A 23,548-nucleotide genomic window follows, 5' to 3' on the forward strand; every position below is an offset into this window, starting at 1 on the left:
CAAGTATATCAATTTGTAAAAAAAAATGTATATACTTTTTTTTTCTAGGTAGTGCTAGCTAGTTTTTAGTTTAGTTTATCAGGATCTCCCTGAGCTACTGCACGTGCAGCAGCTACTCTTCCTGGTGTCCACATAAAACATACAAATAGTACAGAACAGTTATAGACAAGGACATATTTTTCATCCTATATCTTGTTCTCAGTCTTCTTTTTAAATAGTGAGCCAACATGTTTGATAAAGGAAGGCTGGGAAAATTGTTTAAGACCAGCCACCCAAGCCATAGGCTGTTCTCTCTGCTTTACCGCGGTACCGGAGCAACAAGTCTGACACCAACAGGCTCATGAACAGCTTCTATCCCCAAGCCATAAGACTGCTAAAAGTTCGAACACAATGGCTTCCTGGACTATCTGCATTGACACTTTTTGTTTCTCTCTTATTTTTTCCTGTATTACATTTTTTTTTCTCTTTGCATTGACTATGCACACTCAAAGGACTCTACACACTCACTCCCATACAGTACCATTCAGAAGTTTGGACACACCTGCTCATTCAAGGGTTTTTCTTTATTTTTACTATTTTCTACATTGTAGAATAATACTGAAGACATCAAAACTATGAAATAACACATGGAAATATGTAGTAACCAAAAAAGTGTGTATGTATGTGTGTATATATATATATATATATACATACATACATACATACATACATACATACATACATACATACATACATACATACATACATACATACAGTGCCTTGCGAAAGTATTCGGCCCCTTTGAACTTTGCGACCTTTTGCCACGTTTCAGGCTTCAAACATAAAGATATAAAACTGTATTTTTTTGTGAAGAATCAACAACAAGTGGGACACAATCATGAAGTTGGACGACATTTATTGGATATTTCAAACTTTTTTAACAAATCAAAAACTGGAAAATTGGGCGTGCAAAATTATTCAGCCCCTTTACTTTCAGTGCAGCAAACTCTCTCCAGAAGTTCAGTGAGGATCTCTGAATGATCCAATGTTGACGTAAATGACTAATGATGATAAATACAATCCACCTGTGTGTAATCAAGTCTCCGTATAAATGCACCTGCACTGTGATAGTCTCAGAGGTCCGTTAAAAGCGCAGAGAGCATCATGAAGAACAAGGAACACACCAGGCAGGTCCGAAATACTGTTGTGAAGAAGTTTAAAGCCGGATTTGGATACAAAAAGATTTCCCAAGCTTTAAACATCCCAAGGAGCACTGTGCAAGCGATAATATTGAAATGGAAGCAGTATCAGACCACTGCAAATCTACCAAGACCTGGCCGTCCCTCTAAACTTTCAGCTCATACAAGGAGAAGACTGATCAGAGATGCAGCCAAGAGGCCCATGATCACTCTGGATGAACTGCAGAGATCTACAGCTGAGGTGGGAGACTCTGTCCAAAGGACAACAATCAGTCGTATATTGTACAAATCTGGCCTTTATGGAAGAGTGGCAAGAAGAAAGCCATTTCTTAAAGATATCCATAAAAAGTGTTTAAAGTTTGCCACAAGCCACCTGGGAGACACACCAAACATGTGAAAGAATGTGCTCTGGTCAGATGAAACCAAAATTGAACTTTTTGGCAACAATGCAAAACGTTATGTTTGGCGTAAAAGCAACACAGCTCATCACCCTGACCACACCATACCCACTGTCAAACGTGGTGGCAGCATCATGGTTTGGGCCTGCTTTTCTTCAGCAGGGACAGGGAAGATGGTTAAAATTGATGGGAAGATGGATGGAGCCAAATACAGGACCATTCTGGAAGAAATCCTGATGGAGTCTGCAAAAGACCTGAGACTGGGACGGAGATTTGTCTTCCAACAAGACAATGATCCAAAACATAAAGCAAAATCTACAATGGAATGGTTCAAAAATAAACATATCCAGGTGTTAGAATGGCCAAGTCAAAGTCCAGACCTGAATCCAATCGAGAATCTGTGGAAAGAACTGAACTGCTGTTCACAAATGCTCTCCATCCAACCTCACTGAGCTCGAGCTGTTTTGCAAGGAGGAATGGGAAAAATTTCAGTCTCTTGATGTGCAAAACTGATAGACATACCCCAAGCGACTTACAGCTGTAATCGCAGCAAAAGGTGGCGCTACAAAGTATTAACTTAAGGGGGCTGAATAATTTTACACGCCCAATTTTTCAGTTTTTGATTTGTTAAAAAAGTTTGAAATATCCAATAAATGTTGTTCCACTTCATGATTGTGTCCCACTTGTTGTTGATTCTTCACAAAAAAATACAGTTTTATATGCAGAGATGTATATATGTTTGAAGCCTGAAATGTGGCAAAAGGTCGCAAAGTTCAATGGGGCCGAATACTTTCGCAAGGCACTGTATATACGTGTGTATATGTTTGAGCTTCTTCAAAGTAGCCGCCCTTTGCCTTGACAGCTTTGCACACTCTTGGAATTCTCTCAACCAGCCTCACAGCCTAGAGGTGTGTTGGGTCATTGTCTGTTGAAAAACAAATAATAGTCCCACTAAGCTCAAACCAGAAGGGATGGTGTATCGCTGTAGAATGCTGTGGTAGCCATGCTGGTTAAATGTGCCTTTTGAATTCTAAATAAATCAGACAGTGTCACCAACAAAGACACATCACACCTCCATAATTCACAGTGGGAACCACACTTGCAGAGATCATCCGTTCAGCTACTCTGTGTCTCACAAAGACATGGCGGTTGGAACCAAAATTTGGAATCATCAGACCAATGGAAAGATTTCCACCGGTCTAATTTCCATTGATCTTGTTTCTTGGCACAAGCAAGTCTTTCTTCATATTGTTGTCCTTTTTAGTAGTGGTTTCTTTGCAGCAATTTGACCATGAAGGCCTGATTTCACACAGTCTCCTCTGAACTGTTGCTGTGTCTGTTACTTGAAATCTGTAAAGCATTTATTTGGACTGCAATCTGAGGTGCAGTTAACTAATGAAATGATCCTCTGTCTTCCTTTCCTGTGGCGGTCCTCATGAGAGCCAGTTTCATCATAACGCTTGATGGTATTTGCGACTGCACTTGAAGAAACGTTCAAAGTTCTTAATGTTGCTGATTGACTGAACTTCATGTCTTAAAGTAATGATGGACTGTCATTTCTCTTTGCTTATTTGAGCTGTTCTTGCCATAATATAGACTTGGTCTTTTACCAAATAGGGCTATCTTCTGTATACCACCCCTACCTTGTCACAGCACAACTGATTGGCTCAAACGGATTAAGAACAAAATAAATTCCACAATTTTAACAAGGCATACCTGTTAATTGAAATGTATTCCAGGTGATTACCTCATGAAGCTGGTTGAGAGAATGCCAAGAGTGTGCAAAGATTTCATCAAGGCCAAAGGGTGACTACTTTGAAGAATCTGAAATATATTTTGATTAGTTTAACACTTTTGGTTACTACATGATTCCATATGTGTTATTTCATAGTTTTGATGTCTTCACTATTATTCTACAATGTAGAAAATGGTACAAATAAAGAAAAAAACCTTTTGACTGGTACTGTACATGTAGCTTACTTATGTTATTCTTATTTATTTTTCTCGTGTTTTTGTTCTACTTTATTTTATAGTACTACTAATATTGATTACTGCATCATTGGGAAAGAGCTTTCAAGAAAGGCATTTCACTGTAATCTCTTTCTGTCCTTCCCAATCACCATCTCTTTCCTCTCTCTGCCCTCCCAGTTGTTCCTGAGGAAGTGAAGCCCAAGTTTGTGAAGGGAACGAAGCGCTACGGCCGGCGGTCCCAGCCGGACAGGCCCGACTCGGAGCTCACAGCTGACTCGGAGGGCTCTCGTCCTTTCAGGACGGAGCAGAAGGAGTCCTCTCCCGCTGGCGTGAGGAGGATAAAACTCAGACGCTCTACTTCTCTAGAGAGTGTGGAGGTAAGAGACGTGCTCCTCCTCCACCCCTCACCTTTTGTCTGCTGTGTTTTATTCTGTTGCTGTGCCCTAATTTGAGAGTCGCTGACAAAGATAGCTGACTTTTGACTTCTCAAGCTTGGCGCAGGGCCTAATATAGATCTGACTGTTTGTTGAGAGATTCCCATTTGTATTTATTTTTTAACTAGGCAAGTCAGTGCTTCACTTCAATTTCCTTCACATCCCTTGAATGGTGTGTTGTGCTGGGTGAGGTCTGAATCAAATATCTCTATAACCTTCAATTTGTTGGCAACCACATTTTCTAGGATTCCACACCATACTTCTCTTCAGACCACTGTATAACTGAGTGAGAGAGTTGAGTCTGAGGTACTTGGGGTTTTGAGCAGACCGCTCCACTCCACACCCAGGAAGTGGGATTATATGGAATGTGCTACTGGCAGCGCTTATGGCTGCTCCCCGCTCCTGCCCCACAACATCCATTCCCCCAGTTTTAGCTTTGGCTCTCTCACCCTCTCTCTCATTGCTTTATTGGCATGAAAAACATTGTGTAAATATTGCCAAAGTGTCAATGTATGTGATATACATTGTAATAAAATAATAAGCTCTCTACTAGTCAGGACCTCTACCTTACAGAGGAGAGCTTTGGACCATCTGATTATACTGTATTTTGTGATTTTGAATCTGCTGACTCTGATAAAATGGATGGAGCCTGATAATATTGGAATGAGTGGAATCCTCTGTTATGCTGCTGGCTTGGTGCATATTCCAGGTACTTAAGGGATCTGATCTTGATTGGTCTCATTGCATTTTATTACAGTATTATTAGGTGTGAAATGATGGTAACGAGGCCCAGGAAAAGTCATGGTTGGGGGGGGGGTGCTGTCTGCTTATCTCCCAACATCATGTTTATTGAAGGCCCATTGTTTTAGCATCTAAATTGTATAACCGTAGAAGACAACTAGTGAAGGAAAGGTCATTGTGGTGGCTGACGGGTATCTGTCTGTGAGTGAAGAGTTTGGCGCCCTTTGCAGTTGACCACCGTTTGCGTGTGTGTGTGTGTGTGTGTGTGTGTGTTCTGAGTCTGGAATGAGTAGGTTAGTTGAAGTAAGAGTTGCATAAATGGCCTGGATAGAGATTTTGATAATGAGGCTATACACTTCTCACATTTTATCTATGAGTATGCATACATAAACCTAGCCGACATAATCATCGAAAAGCAATGGTTGACCTCTGTCGGCCGCTGCCTGTGAACAAAGTGCTCATTTTAGAAACCCATCCTGTTATCTCAGATTCTCTCTTTTTTCACTTTGAAATATTTAGAGCTTTTATGTAACGCTGCACTGACTATCTCTGATAACTCGTGAGATTACGTCTTTCCAATGCCCCTCTCTCCCTCGTCAAGCCATAGTGCCAGATAGATCCCTGTGCCATGTTTCTCATTAAGCTCTCCACCAATAATCTATTTTTAAATAGTTAACATTTCCAGCAGTTAAGGCATTATGTAAGCAGCTTTAAGCCTTGGTGGATTCCTTGCTACTGGAGGATAGAGAGTTGAACTACTGCATAGCATTCCTGTCGTATTGTGGGTTACAGTGGGTGGGTCACAGCAGTTTACCCAGGTAGAGCGTAGTGACAGTCAACTCCTTGGTAACAGGGACATAGTTATCTGGGTGAACTATGTGATTGGAATGGGGGAGGGTGGGATTCATGGGGCTGGGGAGTTGATGGGTCGTTTACCGCTTTTGGGCTGAAACACGGTTTCTTTGTGGAATTTTGGTGGTGGAATGTTGCCGTCGGCTACCCCTTATTATGTAAATAATTGAACTGGACCTGTTAAATATTTCACACGAGGTTATCCCTCTTCACATCACTTCATATGTCTTATTAAGTGATCATACGCAACCTACATTTGTCTACACATCCTTCTACAATGCAGCGTGTCGTCCGGGATAAGTGCCCGAAGAAGCATTCTCAAGGACATGTTAATGTTGGTGTCCCATTTAGCTGGCATGCTTAAGTTAGCATCTGTTTCCATTCACCTTTCATTCACATTCTATTTGTTGAGAGTTCTGTAACATTCTCCCTGTTCAGACGAAGTCTGGTTACAGCGGGTAGTCAATCTGTTTATTTTACGGACATGAATGTTAGGATTTCATCATCCAGCTGAAATGATTGGTTTTGAATGTTTTTATCCTTTGATATGTTGAGGATTAGTCATGTCTTTACCTTCTCAGCTGACTATATCACTGCCCACCATTTTGTGTTGTTACAGTGTTTGTTTACATTTCTTAAGCCTCGGGCCACTGTAGTAAGGAGCACAATGGTGTTCTGTGACCCTGAAGTGGTGCTTATGACAACAAATAATAAACTCACTGACCAGGGGTAGCCTGCCATGTGTTGGAGAGAACCAAATGGATTTGTTAGAGAGAAAAGGGGGGGGGATTAGACAATCCCGAAACCAGCGCAGTGTTCCCATTTTGGATGAGTTAAATGTTGTTCAAGAATTTCAGCTGATAAAAAATTGATAGTGTCTTGTTGTCCCATGATAAGTGGCCTGTTTCTGATGTGGCTCTGCAGCTTGGTGCCGTGCCCAGATTGATTCCTTATAAAGAAGCCATGAAATCAATAGACCAGTCTTCCACATGGGATTGATTTAAAATGATAAATTTCAAAGATTTTTGAGGGGGAAAATGTGACCTTGGCACCAAGACGGTAGCAGCCAATCCTTCCACAAATATATTCCCTGTTTAAGATGTTGCCAGGATTAATTTGGTTAGATTAGGGAAGTTTGTATTACATAATGAACTGAAGTTATGCATTTAATTCTACAAAGTGCTTTGGAACTTGCATCAGTATACAGTGCTCAATAACTGACTTCCATTACTAGCTTCAGTTAAACTGTATTATGTAAGACCATAATTAGTTTGTCTGCGTGAGAGCCAACGGCCCCATATGCTGCTGGGGAGTCCAGTCTACTCTTGAGCCTGCTGGAATCACAATTTGCTGGTTCTTCTTGCGCACTGTAGCAGAAATAATGTTGAGAAGGGGTTGGAATTCCTTATGGTCAGTTAATTGGTCTCTCTCTGTTGTCATCGCTAACAGGCTATCACTCGCTTACAGATTTCTCTCTTTCACACTCAGAAGGCACACTTACACAAACACACACCTCATCTTCTGTACACTCTCTCACAACACACAGTTCACACACAGACCTACACACTGACTAAACAACAAGGCCAGATTATGATACTGTATGTGGACAGGCATACGGGTCAGCATTTTAGGCCGTGTAATTTTTCAGTTGTGAACACTTGGTGACACTCGTCAATGTCTTACTTCCAGAGTCTCAAGTCGGATGAGGACACCGGGAGCCATAAGGACGCCATCCATCAGACTTTTGAGGCACAAGGTACTTCAATATTTTTATTTAAAGGTGATTTAAACATTTTAAGTGTACTTCATTGTACATTCATTTTTCAAGACCGGAGTTTTTCCTGGTTCAGTCATGTGATCAGGAAACTCCTGGCCCTTTTCATACAGTCTACTGCTATACCCTCTGAGGGACTTCCATCCTGACGTGTGTGTGTGTGTGTGTGTGTGTGTGTGTGTGTGTGTGTGTGTGTCTCAGGGCAGCAGAAGCGATGGAAGCGGGACAGTTCGGAGAGCACGCTCCACTCCCCTGGGCCGCGGGCCGAGGTGACAGACAGCCAGATGAGGGCGGTGTGGGAGGAGCTGGGGGTAGGAGTAGGTGGCTTTCTGAACAGACAGGAGCTGTCCCTGGTCTGTGACCACCTTGGCCTGCAGGACCTGAATCCAGAGGTATGGCCGGCCCAACATTCCAGCCAGTGGTTGTATTTTAATTCCCTAATTCCCGGAAGTGTGCACTTGCTCACTCCCCCTCAAGGGATCATAAGTATTGGATTAGTGTAAACTTGGGCTAAAGGGAGTTTTCACCGTTTCGTCTCAGTAGGTACGTCCGTCCATTCCTCTTTAATCCATGGGTGCACACCAAGGAGACGGGAAGGTAGTCAGACTGCAGTCAGTGGTTACAAGCCAATGATATCTGTGTGAATTTGACTTTGTGTTTTTAACCCCTGACTCTACGTTTTATCACACAGGAGTTGGACGCCCTCTTCAGAAAGTTGGACACTGACCTGGATGGGAGGGTCAACCTCAGGGAGTTCCAGAAGGGTCTCTTCAGAGAGGGGAGTGTCCCAGCTCCCACCTCCTCCTCCACCCCCATACGTCCCAACCCCCAGCACTCACTCCAGCAGGTGAGCAGACAGACAGACACCCTTTTTAGGGCATGCGTACATGTTTTAACAGTAATTGGTTTCTATGGAAACGTATTCTCTGTGGCTCATAGTTTAGTATTAAGATATAGGCGTGATAAAGTATTCAAAATTATATGATCTATTGATTTATACATTATCCCTTCAGTATCCGTCATACAAAGCCTACTAATTATACTGGTACAGTTTCTGTGTGTAAGTTTGCCGGCTGTCACTCAGACAGACCAATTTCCTGCTGGTCAATTAAGGAACTTTAGGCAGCTGCCGATCAAGTCATTGACTGTTGAGGGCAGCGCTTAGTCTGCCCTTCCTGCATTCCTTTGCCGAATGACCATATCCACACAAGGAGAAAGTCCGCCAGAAATCATGTATTGCATTTCAGGCCTGAAATCTGCCTGTGGTTTGTTAACATGGGCTATGAAAGACCTCATCCGTTCTTTCAAAAGCTGGGGATGTTGATGCCTCTCAGGTATTGGGAACAACTTGCAAGTTGTTTTGATAGCTACATGAACCAGCACTGACACCCCCAATGTGTTTCTCAGCCTGAAAACGACTGCCACTCCTCCATATCCTAAACTGGTGGGTGTAGTGGTAGATGTACACTGTCATGTGCAAATAGGGAATGGAAAATGGGCTAAGCCAGATTAAGTGTTACGACACCAAAAAGGCGTTTATTAGCGGCGTGTGAACCACATATGTGTGTGTGGCACTGAGGCTCTTTTGTCTGTGGAAGCCTGGATTAAACAATGCACAGTGGGGGAGGTCAGGTTATTCTTGGCGTGGGGCAGCATGACCGATGGAGGTGTTCCTGCGACAATGCCATGCCTCAAGGACTTCTTTGTGTTTCTATGGCATTGTGGGAACAGCAGTGAGGCTACACAAGCACGTCCGCACTGCACAGTGGTCTGCGGCGGAGGAACTGAATTGGGCCATCCGCTAGCCTGTTCCTGTAGCTCTCATGTCTTCCTCTGTTTTCTCCCAGGCCTTCGAGGAGCGGACAGTGCGCTCCACCTCTCCCTCTCTCCTGTCTGCCACCGTGGGTCAGAGGCTGCTGACCAGGCTGGATGAAGGGTCGGGCTGCACCAGTCCAGAGAGGGTCATCGCCCTCTGGACCGGCGAGGGCATACGGAACAGCAGGGACATCCTACAGGTTAGTCCCGGGCTAGTTTTGAACCAATGCACGTGTTCATGCAACTACTGTTTTTTTTTTTTTAATCTCCTGCTGTCACAGATACACATGCTCATTGCTTGTGCCAGTTATTTTCCGAAGTAGCTTTGAAATGTTGAGGGCTCTGCCTTTTACGGCTGCTTGAATTGATATGTTGTTGAAGAGCCTTGGTGTTAGTTGGTTTGTACGGGATAAAGAAAGCTGCAGGGTTTCTAGGGGCGTCTCCTTCCTGTGTGTGAAAAGTGTAATAGCAGTAGAATTGAGATTGCCAGTTCCATATAGCTGATGCTCTTCTGCTTTCGATTAGATGCTTTAGTGTGGAACTATAATCTATGTAACGCAGCCTACAAAAGCCCCTAGCTAGACACGCTCTGATTTTTATAATAAGTGTTACCGAGATAATTGTGTAATCTGACACATTTTTAGGACAGTAGAGCATAAACATGAGGATGAGCTGAACTTTGACCTGAATTTGTATATACCATACACCTAGTCCATGAGAGCTTCAGGGATGGAGGTTGGCTCTAAAACACCAAATTGCACTCCATGACTGGGGTTGGTGGTGATTAAGTTACCACTGCCATGCGTTCATAAATTGACCCGTGCTGTTTGGTCCCCGCCAGACTCTGGACTTCCCCCTGGAAGAGCGGGTCAGTCTGTCGGAGCTCACCCTGGCCCTGGACAATGAGCTGCTGGTCAGCGGCAACGGCATCCACCAGGCAGCCCTCATCTCCTACAAGAACGAGATCCAGTTCCTCCAGTGGGTCTTTGGTTTGATACTGTATACTTTGCTACTGCATGCTTCCATTGGATTCTAGAATGAAGGTCATGGCCAAAGAGAGTCCATAGAGAGCAATAGTAATGGTGTCCTTTTTGTAGGCACTAACGCCGCCCTGGCTCATTGGTTTAAGCATAAAGGGAAAATGAATGGGTTTTTGGATAAAAATAAATAAGGTCCGTGGTAAACAAAGGCTTAGGACTTTCTTATACGTTTTGTTTGAAGCATTTATGTAAGCAAAGCGAGCACATAAAGGCCTTTATAATTCATAAAGGTCATGTTTAACTGACTGATATTATCTCTTAGAACAAACTGTGTAATATTTCCTAAGGTCTGAAGTTAACACAGGCATATTTTCTGCGCTCATTCAAAGATTTGAATTTGTAAAAATCTAAATAACTTCAGGGATGTCAGTGTTCTGCCATGGCCAGCGAAGAGCCCGGATCTCAATCGCATTGAGCACATCTGGGACCTGTTGGGTAGGAGGGCTAGGGCCCGCCCCGCCCCAGAAATGTCCAGGAACTTGCAGGTGCCTTGGTGGAAGAGTGGGGTAACATCTCACAGCAAGAACTGGCAAATCTAGTGCAGTCCATGAGGAGGAGATGCACTGCAGTACTTAATGCACCAGATACTGACTGTCACTTTTTGATTTTAACCCCCCCCCCCACGTTCAGGGACACATTATTCAATTTCTGTTAGTCACATGCCTGTGGAACTTGTTCAGTTTGTCTCAGTTGTTGTATCTTATGTTCATACAAATATTTACACATGTTAAGTTTGCTGAAAATCAACAGTGAGAGGACATTTCTTTTTTTGCTGAGTTAATATATATATATATATATCTATCTCTGAGCTATCGGGTCATTCTGGTGAGTGATGTGGTAAGGTCCATGCTGAAATGTTTGTCCACTGGCTGTCCCTCAGGGTCCTAGCAGACCAGGCGTGTCGGGAGAGGGACAAGGTCAAGGCCGACCTGGAGTGGGCCGACAGGAGGAACCTCCAGCTGGTCAGCGAGGTGGATGACAGGCACGCCGCCATTGAGTCACTGAATGAAACCAAAATCAAGTAAGACCTGTTCTTCCTTCTCGTTATAGATTACAGACTGATCTTGTGGTTGGAAAATCTTGCTTGACTGGTTGTGAATTTTCATGATCTGAGTGTGAGCTGTTGACCTTGTTGAATGTACTGTAAAGTAACTCCTGTTTAATGTAGGAGAGGCAATTTAGTCAAACTTCTCTCTGACTGGCAGGGGTCTGGAGCAGGAGTTCCGGGATAGGCTTACGGCCCTGCGTAGTGAATCTGCGCAGGAGAACGAGGTCCTGCTGCAGCAGTTGGAGAATGAGCGGGCCAAGCTCAAAGAGGAAGTGGAGGTCCTACGGGCACACGATGCCAGTCTGCACGAGGAAGTCTGCAATGCCACCCAGGTGCCTGGCCCTATAGAGATGCCCCATGAGGTTTTTACAATGAGAAAAGCATGCTAATAAGACAGGCAATTGTTTGACCACCCCTCCTACAAGATTCCTCGAGCTTAACCTCCTATTTTTGATTTCATTGCTTTAGGCTCCTTAAGCTTTTGAATAGACTTGTGTGAGTATAAACTGGTTAATGTTCTGCAAGGAATTTTTCATCTCCCTCCCAGTCTCTTCTCTAGACTAGAGAACTCAAAGGAGAGGATTTAGATTAGCCCATGTGATTTAAACAAAAAAAAAAAAAGTTTTTGTCTTGGCCTTCCTGCTTTCAACATCCACCTTCACACGCTCTATTCACACTCCAACTAGACCCACCCGTTCACGGACAACCAACCAATGGCAGACTGCTGCTTAGCTTCTTAACAATCCGCCCGTTGTTAGTACCCCCTATTGTTTTCTATTGTGGCGTGATTATACTGTTGGATATCTTAAAGCGTTATCGTATCACTAAGTAACCCTCCCTCTGGGCTAACAGGAGAAAGGCCGTTTGGAGGAGGAGGGCAGTGTTCTGAAGGGGAAGCTGTCAGAGACAAAGAGAACCATCTCTAAACTGCAGAGAGACCTGGACCAGCTTCTACTAGACAAGGTGAGTGGGAGCTCTGTGAGGATGGGCGTGATGCCATTCTGTGGTAACTCATCCCTCTGGTAATACTGCATAGCTCACTCCCTATGAATGATTGATGACCGTTTTGGTTGGCTGACGCAGTTTGGGAGCCTGGATCCGAACAACACAGGACTGCTTAACCAGGAGGAGCGCTTCTCTGAGATCATCAAGGAGTTCGAGCTGCAGTGCCGGGTAAGCGAGAGAAGGAGCCAGAGAAAGTGTGTATGTGTGCTCACGTCTGTGTTTAAAGAATCATGCCTTGCGTGGAAGCCCCGAGGGGGCTTGACTTAGCCTGGCTACCATTTCTTTTGTCAATTGACAGGACTGGTAAGGAGTGGATTGTAAGCTACAAAGACTGTTACCAAGACTAGGCTTGACCTGGTTTACCTTTCACAATTTTCCAAAGCATAGTAATTGGTTGTACACGGCATGCATAACATTCATGATTCATGGCAAACAGATTTTTTTTGCTCACTTGCCTGTACAGAGTTGAGATCAGTTTGAGTGTATCATGACAAGCCTCTTGATTTATCCAAATGCCTCCCATTTTTGGGAACCTAGAAAGTGAAGGTGAGCGTGTGTTATTCTGGGTTCACAGAATGAGTGTTGCTGTGTGGCTTTACTAGCATGTGCACGTGGCAGTTAGTGAGGACACTGTTGACTGGACTGGTGCTGCTCTATCTCTGTAGTCAGTCTGCTGTGTTTTGCTGGATGTCTTATTTATGTTTGTCTGAAGTGTCACCACCCTGCTAAATGACAAGTTTGTGTGTCACAGGCGCTGCGGGACCGGAATGACGAGTTGAACTCGGAGGTGGATTTTTTAAAGAGTCAGGGGATGGGGAGGAGATTCAGACAGGAAAGGGACACATCCACACACGCCTGGTCCAGCCGACGATCACTGACTGAGTCAGACTCAGGTATATCCCTGTTTTCACCTGATTTTTGTCTCTAGAATCTATTTGTGTTAAGAACATATTTAAATATTGTTTTTCTTGTTTTCAGTCTTTACTTTGAAATGTATACTGAACAAAAATATAAACGCAACATGCAACAATTTCAGTTAGTTCATAAAAGGAAATCAGTCAATTGAAATAAATTCATTATGCCCTAATCTATGGATTTCACGACTGGGCAGGGGTGCAGCCATGGGTGGTCCTTGGAGGGCCACCCCACACGAGGGGAAGGAGCTGAATTTGGAGGTCCTGAGCTGGCGTGGTTACTCCCTCAACTTGACATCTGTGGCATTGTGGGTGACACAACTGCATATTTTTAAAGTGGCCCTTTGTCCCCAGCACAAGGTCCACATGTGTAATGATCATTATCAGCTTCTTGATATGCCACACCTGTCAAGTAGATGGATTATCTTGGCAAAAGAGAAATGCTCACTATCTGGGATGTAAACACATTTGTGCACAAAATTTGAGAGAAATACGCTTTGTGCGTATAGGAAAATGTCTGGATTTTTTTTCTTTCAGCTCATGAAACATGGGACCAATACTTTACATGTTGCGTTTATATTTTTGTTCAGTGTATTTATTTAGACCTCCTGTATACTAAAGTGTTAACTGAACATTTTATAAAATGTGGTTCTCTAATGCACATACACACACCTTCTCATTCCTCCAATGCGTAGCTCTCCAGTTACACAGTTTAGCTTAAGTCACTTAACTACTCTTTACTGTAATCCTGTCCATTGTGCGTCAGATGACCCGGAGATGAAGAGAGGCATATCTCCCATGGCGAGGAAAAAGCTTCAAGTGGCCGATAAGAATGGTAAGAATTGGAAATGTCAAACTTTTTTTTTTTTTTCTCCGTAAAAGCCCGTTGGGTGTGACTCACACAACCTTGGTTATTTTGTTTCTGTTCCCTCAGGCCTGGGTTCTCTGGAGAGTCTGCCAGGTCTTGTTGTGAGCATTGAGACTGAGATGGCCATGGGACAGCTTAAGGAGAGGCACAGCCAGGAGGTGCAGGACCTGAAGATTGAGTTAGAGACCAAGGTAGAGAGGAGGCGTTGTGACACACAGGCTCACGCATTTTTGTATTGTTTTGATTGTCGTCTCCTATTTTTTTGTTGTGAAATTAATAGGTCCAAAATTGTAGGTAATTTGAGTGAAACTAGATGTAAATAAAAAAGGAAGGTCAGTACATGGGAGGTGCATTTTTCAAATTCTGGGATATCCCTGACCCCTCATCATTCTCGCCTCAAAGGTAAACTTCTACGAGCGCAGCCTGGAGCTGATGCGGCAGAACATGGAGGTGGAGAGGAAGGACATCTCTCAGGGCTTCAAGGTGGAGATCAGTGATCTGGAGGAGCAGAAGGCCCAGGTGGAGGAGCAGGTCAAGAGGCTCAGGGAGGAAGTGGAGAAGCTCCAGGCCACGCTACAGCGCAGCTCCGGGGGCCTGGGAGGGCCAGGCTGGGGCACTGACCAGGAGAGAAGGGCCCAGCGCGAACAGGCAGAGCTGGAGCAGAACTATGCCCGGGAGATCAGTAACCTGGTCCAGAGGCTGACCTCAGAGAAAGACCAGCTGGAGGCTGAGCTGAAGCTCAGAATGGACCAGGAAGTGCTGCTCGTAAGGTGGGTGTAGCCAACTTATCTTACTTCCTTGGCCTGTATTTTGTCATTCAACTCAATTAATTTCAAGTTCACATTGTTTTATAGGTTGGCTACCTGTTTCTCATTCAAAAAATTATTTTTTTTGTGCCAACCGTAGTCCCTACAACTTCATCCCTATAAGTCATAACACATACACTGGACTTACAAAACAATGGTGTGCAGTTTGTGTGTGTGTGTGCCTAAGTGAACAGTCTGTGCTATGTAATCAGGAAAGAGGCAGAGCAGCAGGTGTCTCAGATGAAGACACAGCAGGCCCAGCACAGCCTCATGCACCAGCTACGCTGTGAGTGCCTGCAGGAACCGGAGCAGGAGAGGCACAGGGAGAGGCTCTACAGCACAGAGAGGGTGAGTGAGGAGCAGGCCAGGATCTGCAGCCGGGCCGCTGTGGAAAGGAAGAGGCTGGAGGAGGAGCATCAGGAGGAGGTTCTGCAGCTGAAGGAGCACACAGCCAGTCTGCAAAAGCAGGCTGATCTGACCTCTGAGTCACATATACAGCACAGTCAGTCAGAGGCTAAACTGGAAGAGACTTGCGGTCAGTGCAGTCAACTGCAGGCCAGACTGGATTTGGTTTGTGCCCAGCTAGAGGAAAGCACTGTGTCTCTGGCGTTTCATGAGACTTTGACCGAGCGCCTGACCTCTGAACAGCAAGCTGTAGAGGAGCTGGGGTTGGTGATGGATAGAGAGAGAGCGCTCTTCAGTGAGGTGTCTCAGGTAAGCGAGGAGCTGCGTATTCTACGGTCTGAATCTGAGACACTTCTTCGGGACAAAGAAATGTTAGCAGAGAATTGCAGCCGTCTGTCCAGTGCTTTCATACAACAGCAAGTTCAACTGAGGGCCAAAGAGGAAGACACGGCGACCCTGAGGGGGGAGTTGGAGAAGGCACGGGTGGCTCTGAGAAACGAAGTTGAGCAATGCTCAAGGCAGTCTGCTGAGATGGTCTCCCTGAAGATGGACCGAGCAAAGCTGAAGGAGGAGCTGAGAAAACGCACGACAACCATTGACCGTCTGCAGTCAGATCTTGACTGTGTCACTGAGGAGTTAGACCAATGGAAGAGGGCAGAGGAGAATCTACAGGAAGCCTTGAGGCAGGAACGAACCAAGGTCACACAGGTCCAATCCACCCTGGACCTGGAGAGGGAAGAGACGGACAGTTTGAGCCAGGAGAACGCCCACCACATCCGCCTGGCAGACCAACTCTCCAACCAGATCGTAGAAATGGAAACGGAATCATCCAAACTCCGAGACCATATCCATGAGCTGAAAGCCCAACTGAGTGAAACGTTCAACCTGGTTTCTAATCTAAGGGCCCAGCTAGAGGCCAAATCCACAGAGGTACACCACCTTGTGTCAGATATGAAGCAGATGGCAGGTCTGTTAGAGATGGAGGAAGCCCTGTCTAATAAGCACTATAGGGAAAAGGAGCTGCGGAACGCCCAGCTGGAGACCAAGGAGAGTGAGCTGCACTCCCTCAGAGGAAAAGCTGGCAGAATTGTCCAGCTCCAGCAGGCGCTGCTGTCCTCTCGGGCAGAGGTCCACGGGTTGGAGGAGGCCTTTGAGAAGGAAAAAGGCAGGATGAAGGAGCAGCTGGTGGAGATGGAGAAGCTGGTCATGGCTCTGGAGATGGTGATGGACCCTGCCAGTCCACACAGGTTTGTGACGTGCAGGCCGGTCACCAGAAATCAAACCAACCTTCGAACGACTAACCTTCACCTGCCTGATTGCAATGTTTTATTCCCCAAATATGGAGGCTGAGATTTGAATGACTAATTGCAACCGACCAGCTCTCATCTGAAAGAGATCCTCACCTTTTTCTCTTCAGAAACCTTCTGTCTTGGGCCTCCCGAGTGGCGCAGTGGTCTAAGGCATTGCATCGCAGTGCTAGAGGCGTCACTACAGATCCGGGTTTGATCCTGGGCTGTGTCGCAGTTGGCCGCGGCTGGGAGACCCCTGAGGCGGCGCACAATTGGCCCAGCATCGTCCGGGTTAGGGGAGGGTTTGGCCGGCTGAGATGTCCTTGTCCCATCACGCTCTAGTGACTCCTTGTGGCGTCTGAGTGCATGCACGCTGACTTCAGGTTGCCAGCTGAACAGTGTTTCCTCCGACACATTGGTGCGGCTGGCTTCCAGGAGCAGTGTGTCAAGAAGCAGTGTGGCTTGGCGGGTCGTGTTTCGGAGGACGCATGGCTCTTGACCTTCGCCTCTCCCGAGTCCATACAGGAGTTGCAGCAATGGGACAAGACTGTACCAATTGGATACCATAAAATTGGGGAGAAAAAAGGGGTAAAAAGTACATTTAATAATAATAATAATAATAAAAAAAACTGACTTCAACCATTTCTACACCTCCAACATCAAACTGTCTGGAATGCATTAACAATTTACTATCTCTCTCTAACGGAATGGTTTTCACCTAGGTGTGCATGCTAGTAGATTTCATTTGTGTGAATAACATTTGTATCATTTGAATGTTTACCTGTCTAATCCCGTGTCCATATTACTTCACCACAGAAGTGCATTGATTTCACCCCGTTTTATTTGGAACTGAAATGTTAGCGTCAAATTGTAAATTCTTCCCCGAAATTATTACCCAGAAAAATGCATTTGAGGAGAAACTCATATCTCAACTATTTCAATGCTAGATCTCAGCTAGACAAGGTCAACTGTGAGAACAGTGCACTGAAGGACAGATTGGCCATGTTACAGCAGGATGTCCAGAGACTTGAGGTGGAGATTATCCAGAAGAAGTAAGTTGATCCGTCAGTAATGTTGCTGTGAGAAAATGCTCAATTCAGATAGGGCTTACAAATGTCATATTTAAGCTTTATCCTGTCTACACGGCATTGAATCATTCCTTTCCATCTTTGATTCCATCAGAAAGAAACTGGACAAAGTGGAGCAGGAACATGAGAAGAACAGGGAGGAGCAGGAGAGGCATTGCAAAGAGGTTTGTTTTCAGATGTTTTTTTCTTCCATTTTACCATAATCACCCTGTATAGTTCAACTGACCCTTTCAGCCTTATAGATTTTCATAGCCTACATTTGATCAATGGACACATGAACATTCTCAATGACCCAAGACCCAGTCTGATGAGCCCTTCCTCGCTCCCCTCCCGCTCAGAACGCCCAATACCGTGAGGAGCTCCTGGACATGAGCACCCGGAACCTGCAGCTGAGCAACGAAAACGCTGAGTTGAGCTCCCGTCTCCGTGGCGACCAGGGGGCAGTCCAGATGCTGACAGAGCGCCTGGCGCAGGTGTCCCAGGAGCAGGAGGAGGGGGCGGCCGCAGCCAGGCAGCTCCAGGAGACCTCCACCCAGCAGGAGAGGGAGAGGTTCCACCTGCAGGCAGCCTGGCAGCATGACCAGGAGCTGCTGGAGAGCGAGCTCAACACCACCAAGGAAAAGGTATATATGGGTGACCTTTGGGACAGAACAATAATTATATATATTTATCACACACACACACACACACCGTACCAGTCAAAAGTTTGGACACATCTACTCAGTCAAGGGTTTCTTCTTTATTTGTACTATTTTCTATGTTGTAGAATAATAGTGAAGACATCATGAAATAATAAACGTCTTGTTTTCGAGTTGATAGTTTCCGGATTCGACCATATTAATGACCTAAGGCTCATATTTCTGTGTTATGTTATAACTAAGTCTATGATTTGATAGAGCAGTCTGACTGAGCGATGGTAGGCACCAGCAGGCTCGTAAGCATTCATTCAAACAGCACTTTCGTGCGTTTTGCCAGCAGCTCTTTGTTGTGCTTCAAGCATTGCGCTGTTTATGACGTCAAGCCTATCAACTCCCAAGATTAGGCTCGTGTAACCGATGTGAAATGGCTAGCTAGTTAGCGGGGTGCGCGCTAATAGCATTTCAAACCTCACTCGCTCTGAGATTTGGAGTGGTTGTTCCCCTTGCTCTGCATGGGTAACGCTGCTTCGAGGTTGGCTGTTGTCGATGTGTTCCTGGTTCGAGCCCAGGTAGGAGCGAGGAGAGGGATGGAAGCTATACTGTTACACTGGCAATACTATACTATAAGTGACTATAAGAACATCCAATAGTCAAAGGTTAATGAAATACAAATGGTATAGAGAAATAGTTCTATAATAACTACAACCTAAAACTTCTTACCTGAGAATATTGAAGACTCATTTTAAAAGGAACCACCAGCTTTCATATGTTCTCATGTTCTGAGCAAGGAACTTAAACGTTAGCTTTCTTACATGGTACATATTGCACTTTTACTTTCTTCTCCAACACGTTCTTTTTGCATTATTTAAACCAAATTGAACATGTTTCATTATTTATTTGAGGCTAAATTGATTTTATTGATAAAAATAAAAAATTGGCAGATTAATCGGTATCGGCTTTTTTTGGTCCTCCAATAATGGGTATCACATTGAAAAATCATAATCTGTCGACCTCTCGTCTGGGCCACTCGAGCATTGAGACTTGTCCCGAAGCCACTCCTGTGTTGTCTTGGCTTTGTGCTTAGGGTTGTTGTCCTGTTGGAAGGTGAACCTTCACCCCAGTCTGAGGTCCTGAGAGCTCTGGAGCAGGTTTTCATCAAGGATCTCTCTGCACTTTGCTCCGTTCATCTTTCCCTCGATCCTGACTAGTTTCCCAGACACTGCCGCTGAAAAACATCCCCACAGCATGATGCTGCCACCAGCATGCTTCACCTTAGGGATGGTGCCAGTTTTCCTACATATGTGACGCTTGGCATTCAGGCCAAAGAGTTCAATCTTGGTTTCATCAGACCAGAGAATCTTGTTTCTCATGGTCTTTGGTGCCTTTTGGCAACTCCAAGCGGGATTTCATGTGCCTTTTACTGAGCAGTGGCTTCTGTCTGGCCACTTGACTATAAAGGCCTTATCCTCCTGGGAGTTTCTTCCATCTCCACAGAGGAACTCTAGCGCTCTTCTCAGAGTGACCATCGGATTATTGGTCACCTCCCTGACCAAGACCCTCTCCCCAGATTGCTCAGTTTGGCCGGGTGGCCAGTTCTAGGAAGAGTCTTGGTGGTTCCAAACTTCTTCCATTTACGAATGATGGAGGCCACTGTGTTCTTGGCCCTTCAATGCTGCAGACATTTTTTGGTACCCTTCCCCTTTGGTTATGCATCAGTAGTCACTCAATTAGACCATATCAGCAAAAATGTTTTAGATTGGTCTAGCAGCCAGCTATCTAAACTTGTAGTAAGCATGGTCGAATTACTGTCCAGGGTGGGGCCGATTTTTTTTAAAACTTTTTTTTTTTAAAGTAATCTATTATTATTATCATATTTAAAACTGCAAACATTTGCTTCCACTCAATGACAAAATGTGTAGAATTGCATGAAATGTACTTAAATGTTCTCTTTGTTGTCACAAAGGGGGCTAGCTGAAATGTTTTGCTAACGGGGGGGGGGTTGTGGGTACGCAAACCCACGAGCCACTGCGGCCCCTCGTGATGTGTTCCGTTTGAGTTTCTCCTATCAAAGTTGACCATCCCTGGTCTTGATACAAAGTTTGGTCTAAATTGTGAAGAATGTAAGCCAATTTATTGTTCAGCATTTAAAAAAACAAAAACATTTTGATCATCTAGCTAACGGGTCTCATTAATGAACCTTTGTTCTTGAATGTTTTGTTTGTTCTTAGCTCCAACGTTTGTCAGAGGTGGAGTCCTCGCTGACCAGCCTGACCCTGAAGCACCAGTGGCTGGAGCAGGATAAGGAGAGGCTGCTGAGGGAGGCAGAGGAGAGGACCCATAAAGTGAGAGAAGGATCTACTTGGCTATAGCATCTCTGTTGGGGGGAGGCTTGTCATCTTCCAAGTACTAAATGGTAGGTTTCCTCTGACTATGTATGAATGTTTTGTTTACAGGTTGAGATGCTCCAGGATTCTCTTCGCTCCGTAGACTCCCAGACAGAGCTGCTTCGTTCCAAACTCCAGGCTGTGGGTCAGGTGAAGACTGATCAGGACCAGGAAGTTGCCAACCACCAGAGGATGTTGCAGGACGCCCAGGACAAGGTGGGTGACATCCCGACGATGAAAACGCTTAGAAACATCGCCTCACTTTTTGCTGCTCCTGAATTTGCTCTTTAATATAGAGTATTGATACCACAGCTCTTTGACGGACTTCATTGTTGTGTGCTGATCATCAGGTAAAGGAGCTGGAGGCCAGCATGGGCAGGCTAAGTAGGGAGAAGGAGCAGCTGTGTCTGGCCCAGAAACATCATGAGGAGGAGGCCACCATGGCCCTACAGGAGGAGTGCCAGAGCCTGCGCCTTCGAAACCAGGAGCTGCTCCACGAGGTAGGACTACGTCACTTGCTCCTGAACCTTGTTCAACAACATATAACACTGAGGCAGTTGATGTGATGGGCAGTAAGTTAACATAGTAGCACAGATAGGAGACAGATGTCTCACCGGCTGTATAAATCTGAAGCATCGGTTTAGCACTTCTTCTCACCACCAAATATGGAGATTGAGAGGAATTCCCGTGGGAGAAGACGGCGCTAGATGGGACTTGGTCAACATTCTGCAAATGTTCTCATTGATGAAACATTCGATATCAATACATTTCTGGTCCCAAAACTAGAATCTGTTAATAAGAGTGGGCCAAGTTTTGTAGACTTTACCATTTTCTAAAAGTAAAAAAAATGGCATTGTTTAGGAGTGCAAGGGTGAATTGAGTTATTGCACACGCACACTTCAGAGTAGGCTTTTCCCTAATGACACTATGCAAATGCATGCTATTACGCACCAATAAGATCTTGCTGGCTCGTGCTTGGCTCTCCACCTCCTTGCTTTTTCAGCCCATTATGCTTTGCTTGCTCTCAATTGGAAACAACACTGGAGGTGTATCTTGGATCACCAGTGATGTTCCCTCAAAGCTGCGCGCAGCCACGCGCCTCCTCTAGGACTGCCGTGCAGAAGAAATGCCGGGCCCCGCAGACAAATCAACATTATCAGTTTTTTTAATGCAACAAACCAAAGCAAATGAGTCTGATTTTTGTAGGCAGAGGCAGAGCACTACGGGGTAGCCCACAAGCTGTCTTTCAATCCACTGCGAGTGAATGCACGTTCAGTTCAGATGTGCACATTTGTTGATATTCTTTGCTAGTTAGCGAGTTATTAGCCCAGTTATAGATGAGTATAGGTCAGCAATGGAGAGTTACTGCTTCCTACAAGAGAACAAAATGTATCGGCTACATTTCAAGCTGTCTTTGAACAGCCAGTCCGGTAAGAAGCATATGTCTTAATAAAAAGGGGCAATAAGCCAATATGGAGGCTAGCCCTCTGCGTTGTCTAATTCTCTGTATAATAATAATAATACTTTTTATTTTGTAAAGTGGTTTCTTGTGTCATATAACACAATGAAATTTACCTATTTGGCCCATGGTGTTAAAGACAAAGTAAAAAAATCCTTAATTAATGTCAAGTCCTTCGTAATGTACTTTTTTAAGTCTCATGCAATGTAGGCTTGCATTGAACACCACATTTAGGCTACTGACCTATATCATAGAAGCCTATTTCTATGTGAAAATGTTATGGGATTTGCTCTTTTTGTTGGTAGGCCTACATTATGCCTATTGGCTACTGTCTAAAACTGTAAGGGAACAGCCTCAGTGTTCACTATAAATGCACGCTGGAAGTTGCACCAAATTCTCACCACGTTCAAGTTTCCGCTAACAAGACCTAAAAGTTGCTCAGTGCCCCAAAAAATGTGAGGGAACATTGGTGACCAGTGTCTTTGGTAGTCTTTCTGAAATGTAGGTTGAAGTTCACGGTTGTGCTTTGTTTCCTTCAGGTGTGTCAGCTGCAGGGCCAAGACTTCGAGGTACAGAGTCTGACCCAGGAGTGCCTGACTATGAAGAGCAAACAGGCACAACTGGAGGCTGCTTGGGTGGAGGCACAGGATCAGGTGATTACACCACACATTTTGGTCAAATCATTTATCAATTTACTTTTGCCGAGGCACCAAATCTCTAAACTGAAAGCAGCTTTTCCAATTTGAACTCAAATTAAGCAACTAACACCATGGTCCAAGTTTGCACTAATCCTCCCCCTCAGGCTTGTGAAAGTTTAGGCTAATTCCTTTCATGAAAATGTCCAAACTCCATTCTTATGTCCTATTGAGTCTATTGGCATGTTTGAGGGGATCCGTTTGAGCAAGAATAGTTTGGGATGCAAATCTGACTACAATGTAGTCTATGCTCAAGCACAGTTTTTTTTTTTTTTTTTTTTTTTTTTTTTTTTTTTTATGCAGGCACTGCGGGCAGAGACAGCCTTGACCCTGGCCCAGGTCCAGCATGCCCAGCAGCTGCAGCAGTTCAGGGAGCAGGCAGGACTGGGGTCTAGGGAGCAGCTGGCACACCTCCAGGCCCAGCTGGCAGAGGAGCGGCGCAGGGGGCAGCAGCTGGAGGAGACCCTCCGCACACAGGCCCAGCAAGCCAGTGCCCAGATGGGCCTGCAGCAGGTACTTTACTGCACCACAGGAAATATGTATGATGTTGGCATGGTCTAAATGCCCTCTCTCTCTGTTGGTGCTCAGGAGCAATATGAGAAGGTGATGGGGAACATGCAGGAGAGGATGGAGGAGGTGGAGACCAAGCTGAGGAGTGTGCGCATGATTCTGCAGGAGAAGGTCAACCAGCTGAAGGAGCAGGTCAGTTTAACGTTCATATGAGACAAACAGCAGAGTCAGAGAAA

At 45.0% G+C, this 23,548-nt stretch overlaps 1 protein-coding gene across 2 annotated transcripts in view; it reads left to right on the forward strand.

Annotated features, from left to right (window-relative positions):
• LOC135512392 (ninein-like protein) overlaps positions 1-23,548 on the forward strand; it is a 42,120-nt gene that overhangs the window by 17,398 nt on the left and 1,174 nt on the right. Inside the window, exons 4-27 of one of the 2 annotated variants that reach the window (XM_064934393.1) lie at positions 3,725-3,924; positions 7,264-7,330; positions 7,550-7,740; positions 8,040-8,195; positions 9,196-9,363; positions 10,005-10,141; positions 11,084-11,224; positions 11,409-11,583; positions 12,104-12,214; positions 12,335-12,424; positions 13,008-13,149; positions 13,937-14,005; positions 14,105-14,229; positions 14,441-14,808; positions 15,057-16,496; positions 17,486-17,590; positions 17,721-17,790; positions 17,965-18,249; positions 20,493-20,606; positions 20,718-20,864; positions 20,999-21,148; positions 22,647-22,760; positions 23,106-23,315; positions 23,391-23,504. In XM_064934393.1, the coding sequence (XP_064790465.1) occupies positions 3,725-3,924; positions 7,264-7,330; positions 7,550-7,740; positions 8,040-8,195; positions 9,196-9,363; positions 10,005-10,141; positions 11,084-11,224; positions 11,409-11,583; positions 12,104-12,214; positions 12,335-12,424; positions 13,008-13,149; positions 13,937-14,005; positions 14,105-14,229; positions 14,441-14,808; positions 15,057-16,496; positions 17,486-17,590; positions 17,721-17,790; positions 17,965-18,249; positions 20,493-20,606; positions 20,718-20,864; positions 20,999-21,148; positions 22,647-22,760; positions 23,106-23,315; positions 23,391-23,504 (4,889 nt within the window). The remainder of the gene's footprint in view (positions 1-3,724; positions 3,925-7,263; positions 7,331-7,549; positions 7,741-8,039; positions 8,196-9,195; positions 9,364-10,004; positions 10,142-11,083; positions 11,225-11,408; positions 11,584-12,103; positions 12,215-12,334; positions 12,425-13,007; positions 13,150-13,936; positions 14,006-14,104; positions 14,230-14,440; positions 14,809-15,056; positions 16,497-17,485; positions 17,591-17,720; positions 17,791-17,964; positions 18,250-20,492; positions 20,607-20,717; positions 20,865-20,998; positions 21,149-22,646; positions 22,761-23,105; positions 23,316-23,390; positions 23,505-23,548) is intronic. The other variant, XM_064934394.1, reaches the window with a different exon arrangement.

Source organism: Oncorhynchus masou, chromosome 24, assembly GCF_036934945.1.
Source record: "Oncorhynchus masou masou isolate Uvic2021 chromosome 24, UVic_Omas_1.1, whole genome shotgun sequence".
Taxonomy (NCBI): domain Eukaryota; kingdom Metazoa; phylum Chordata; class Actinopteri; order Salmoniformes; family Salmonidae; genus Oncorhynchus; species Oncorhynchus masou.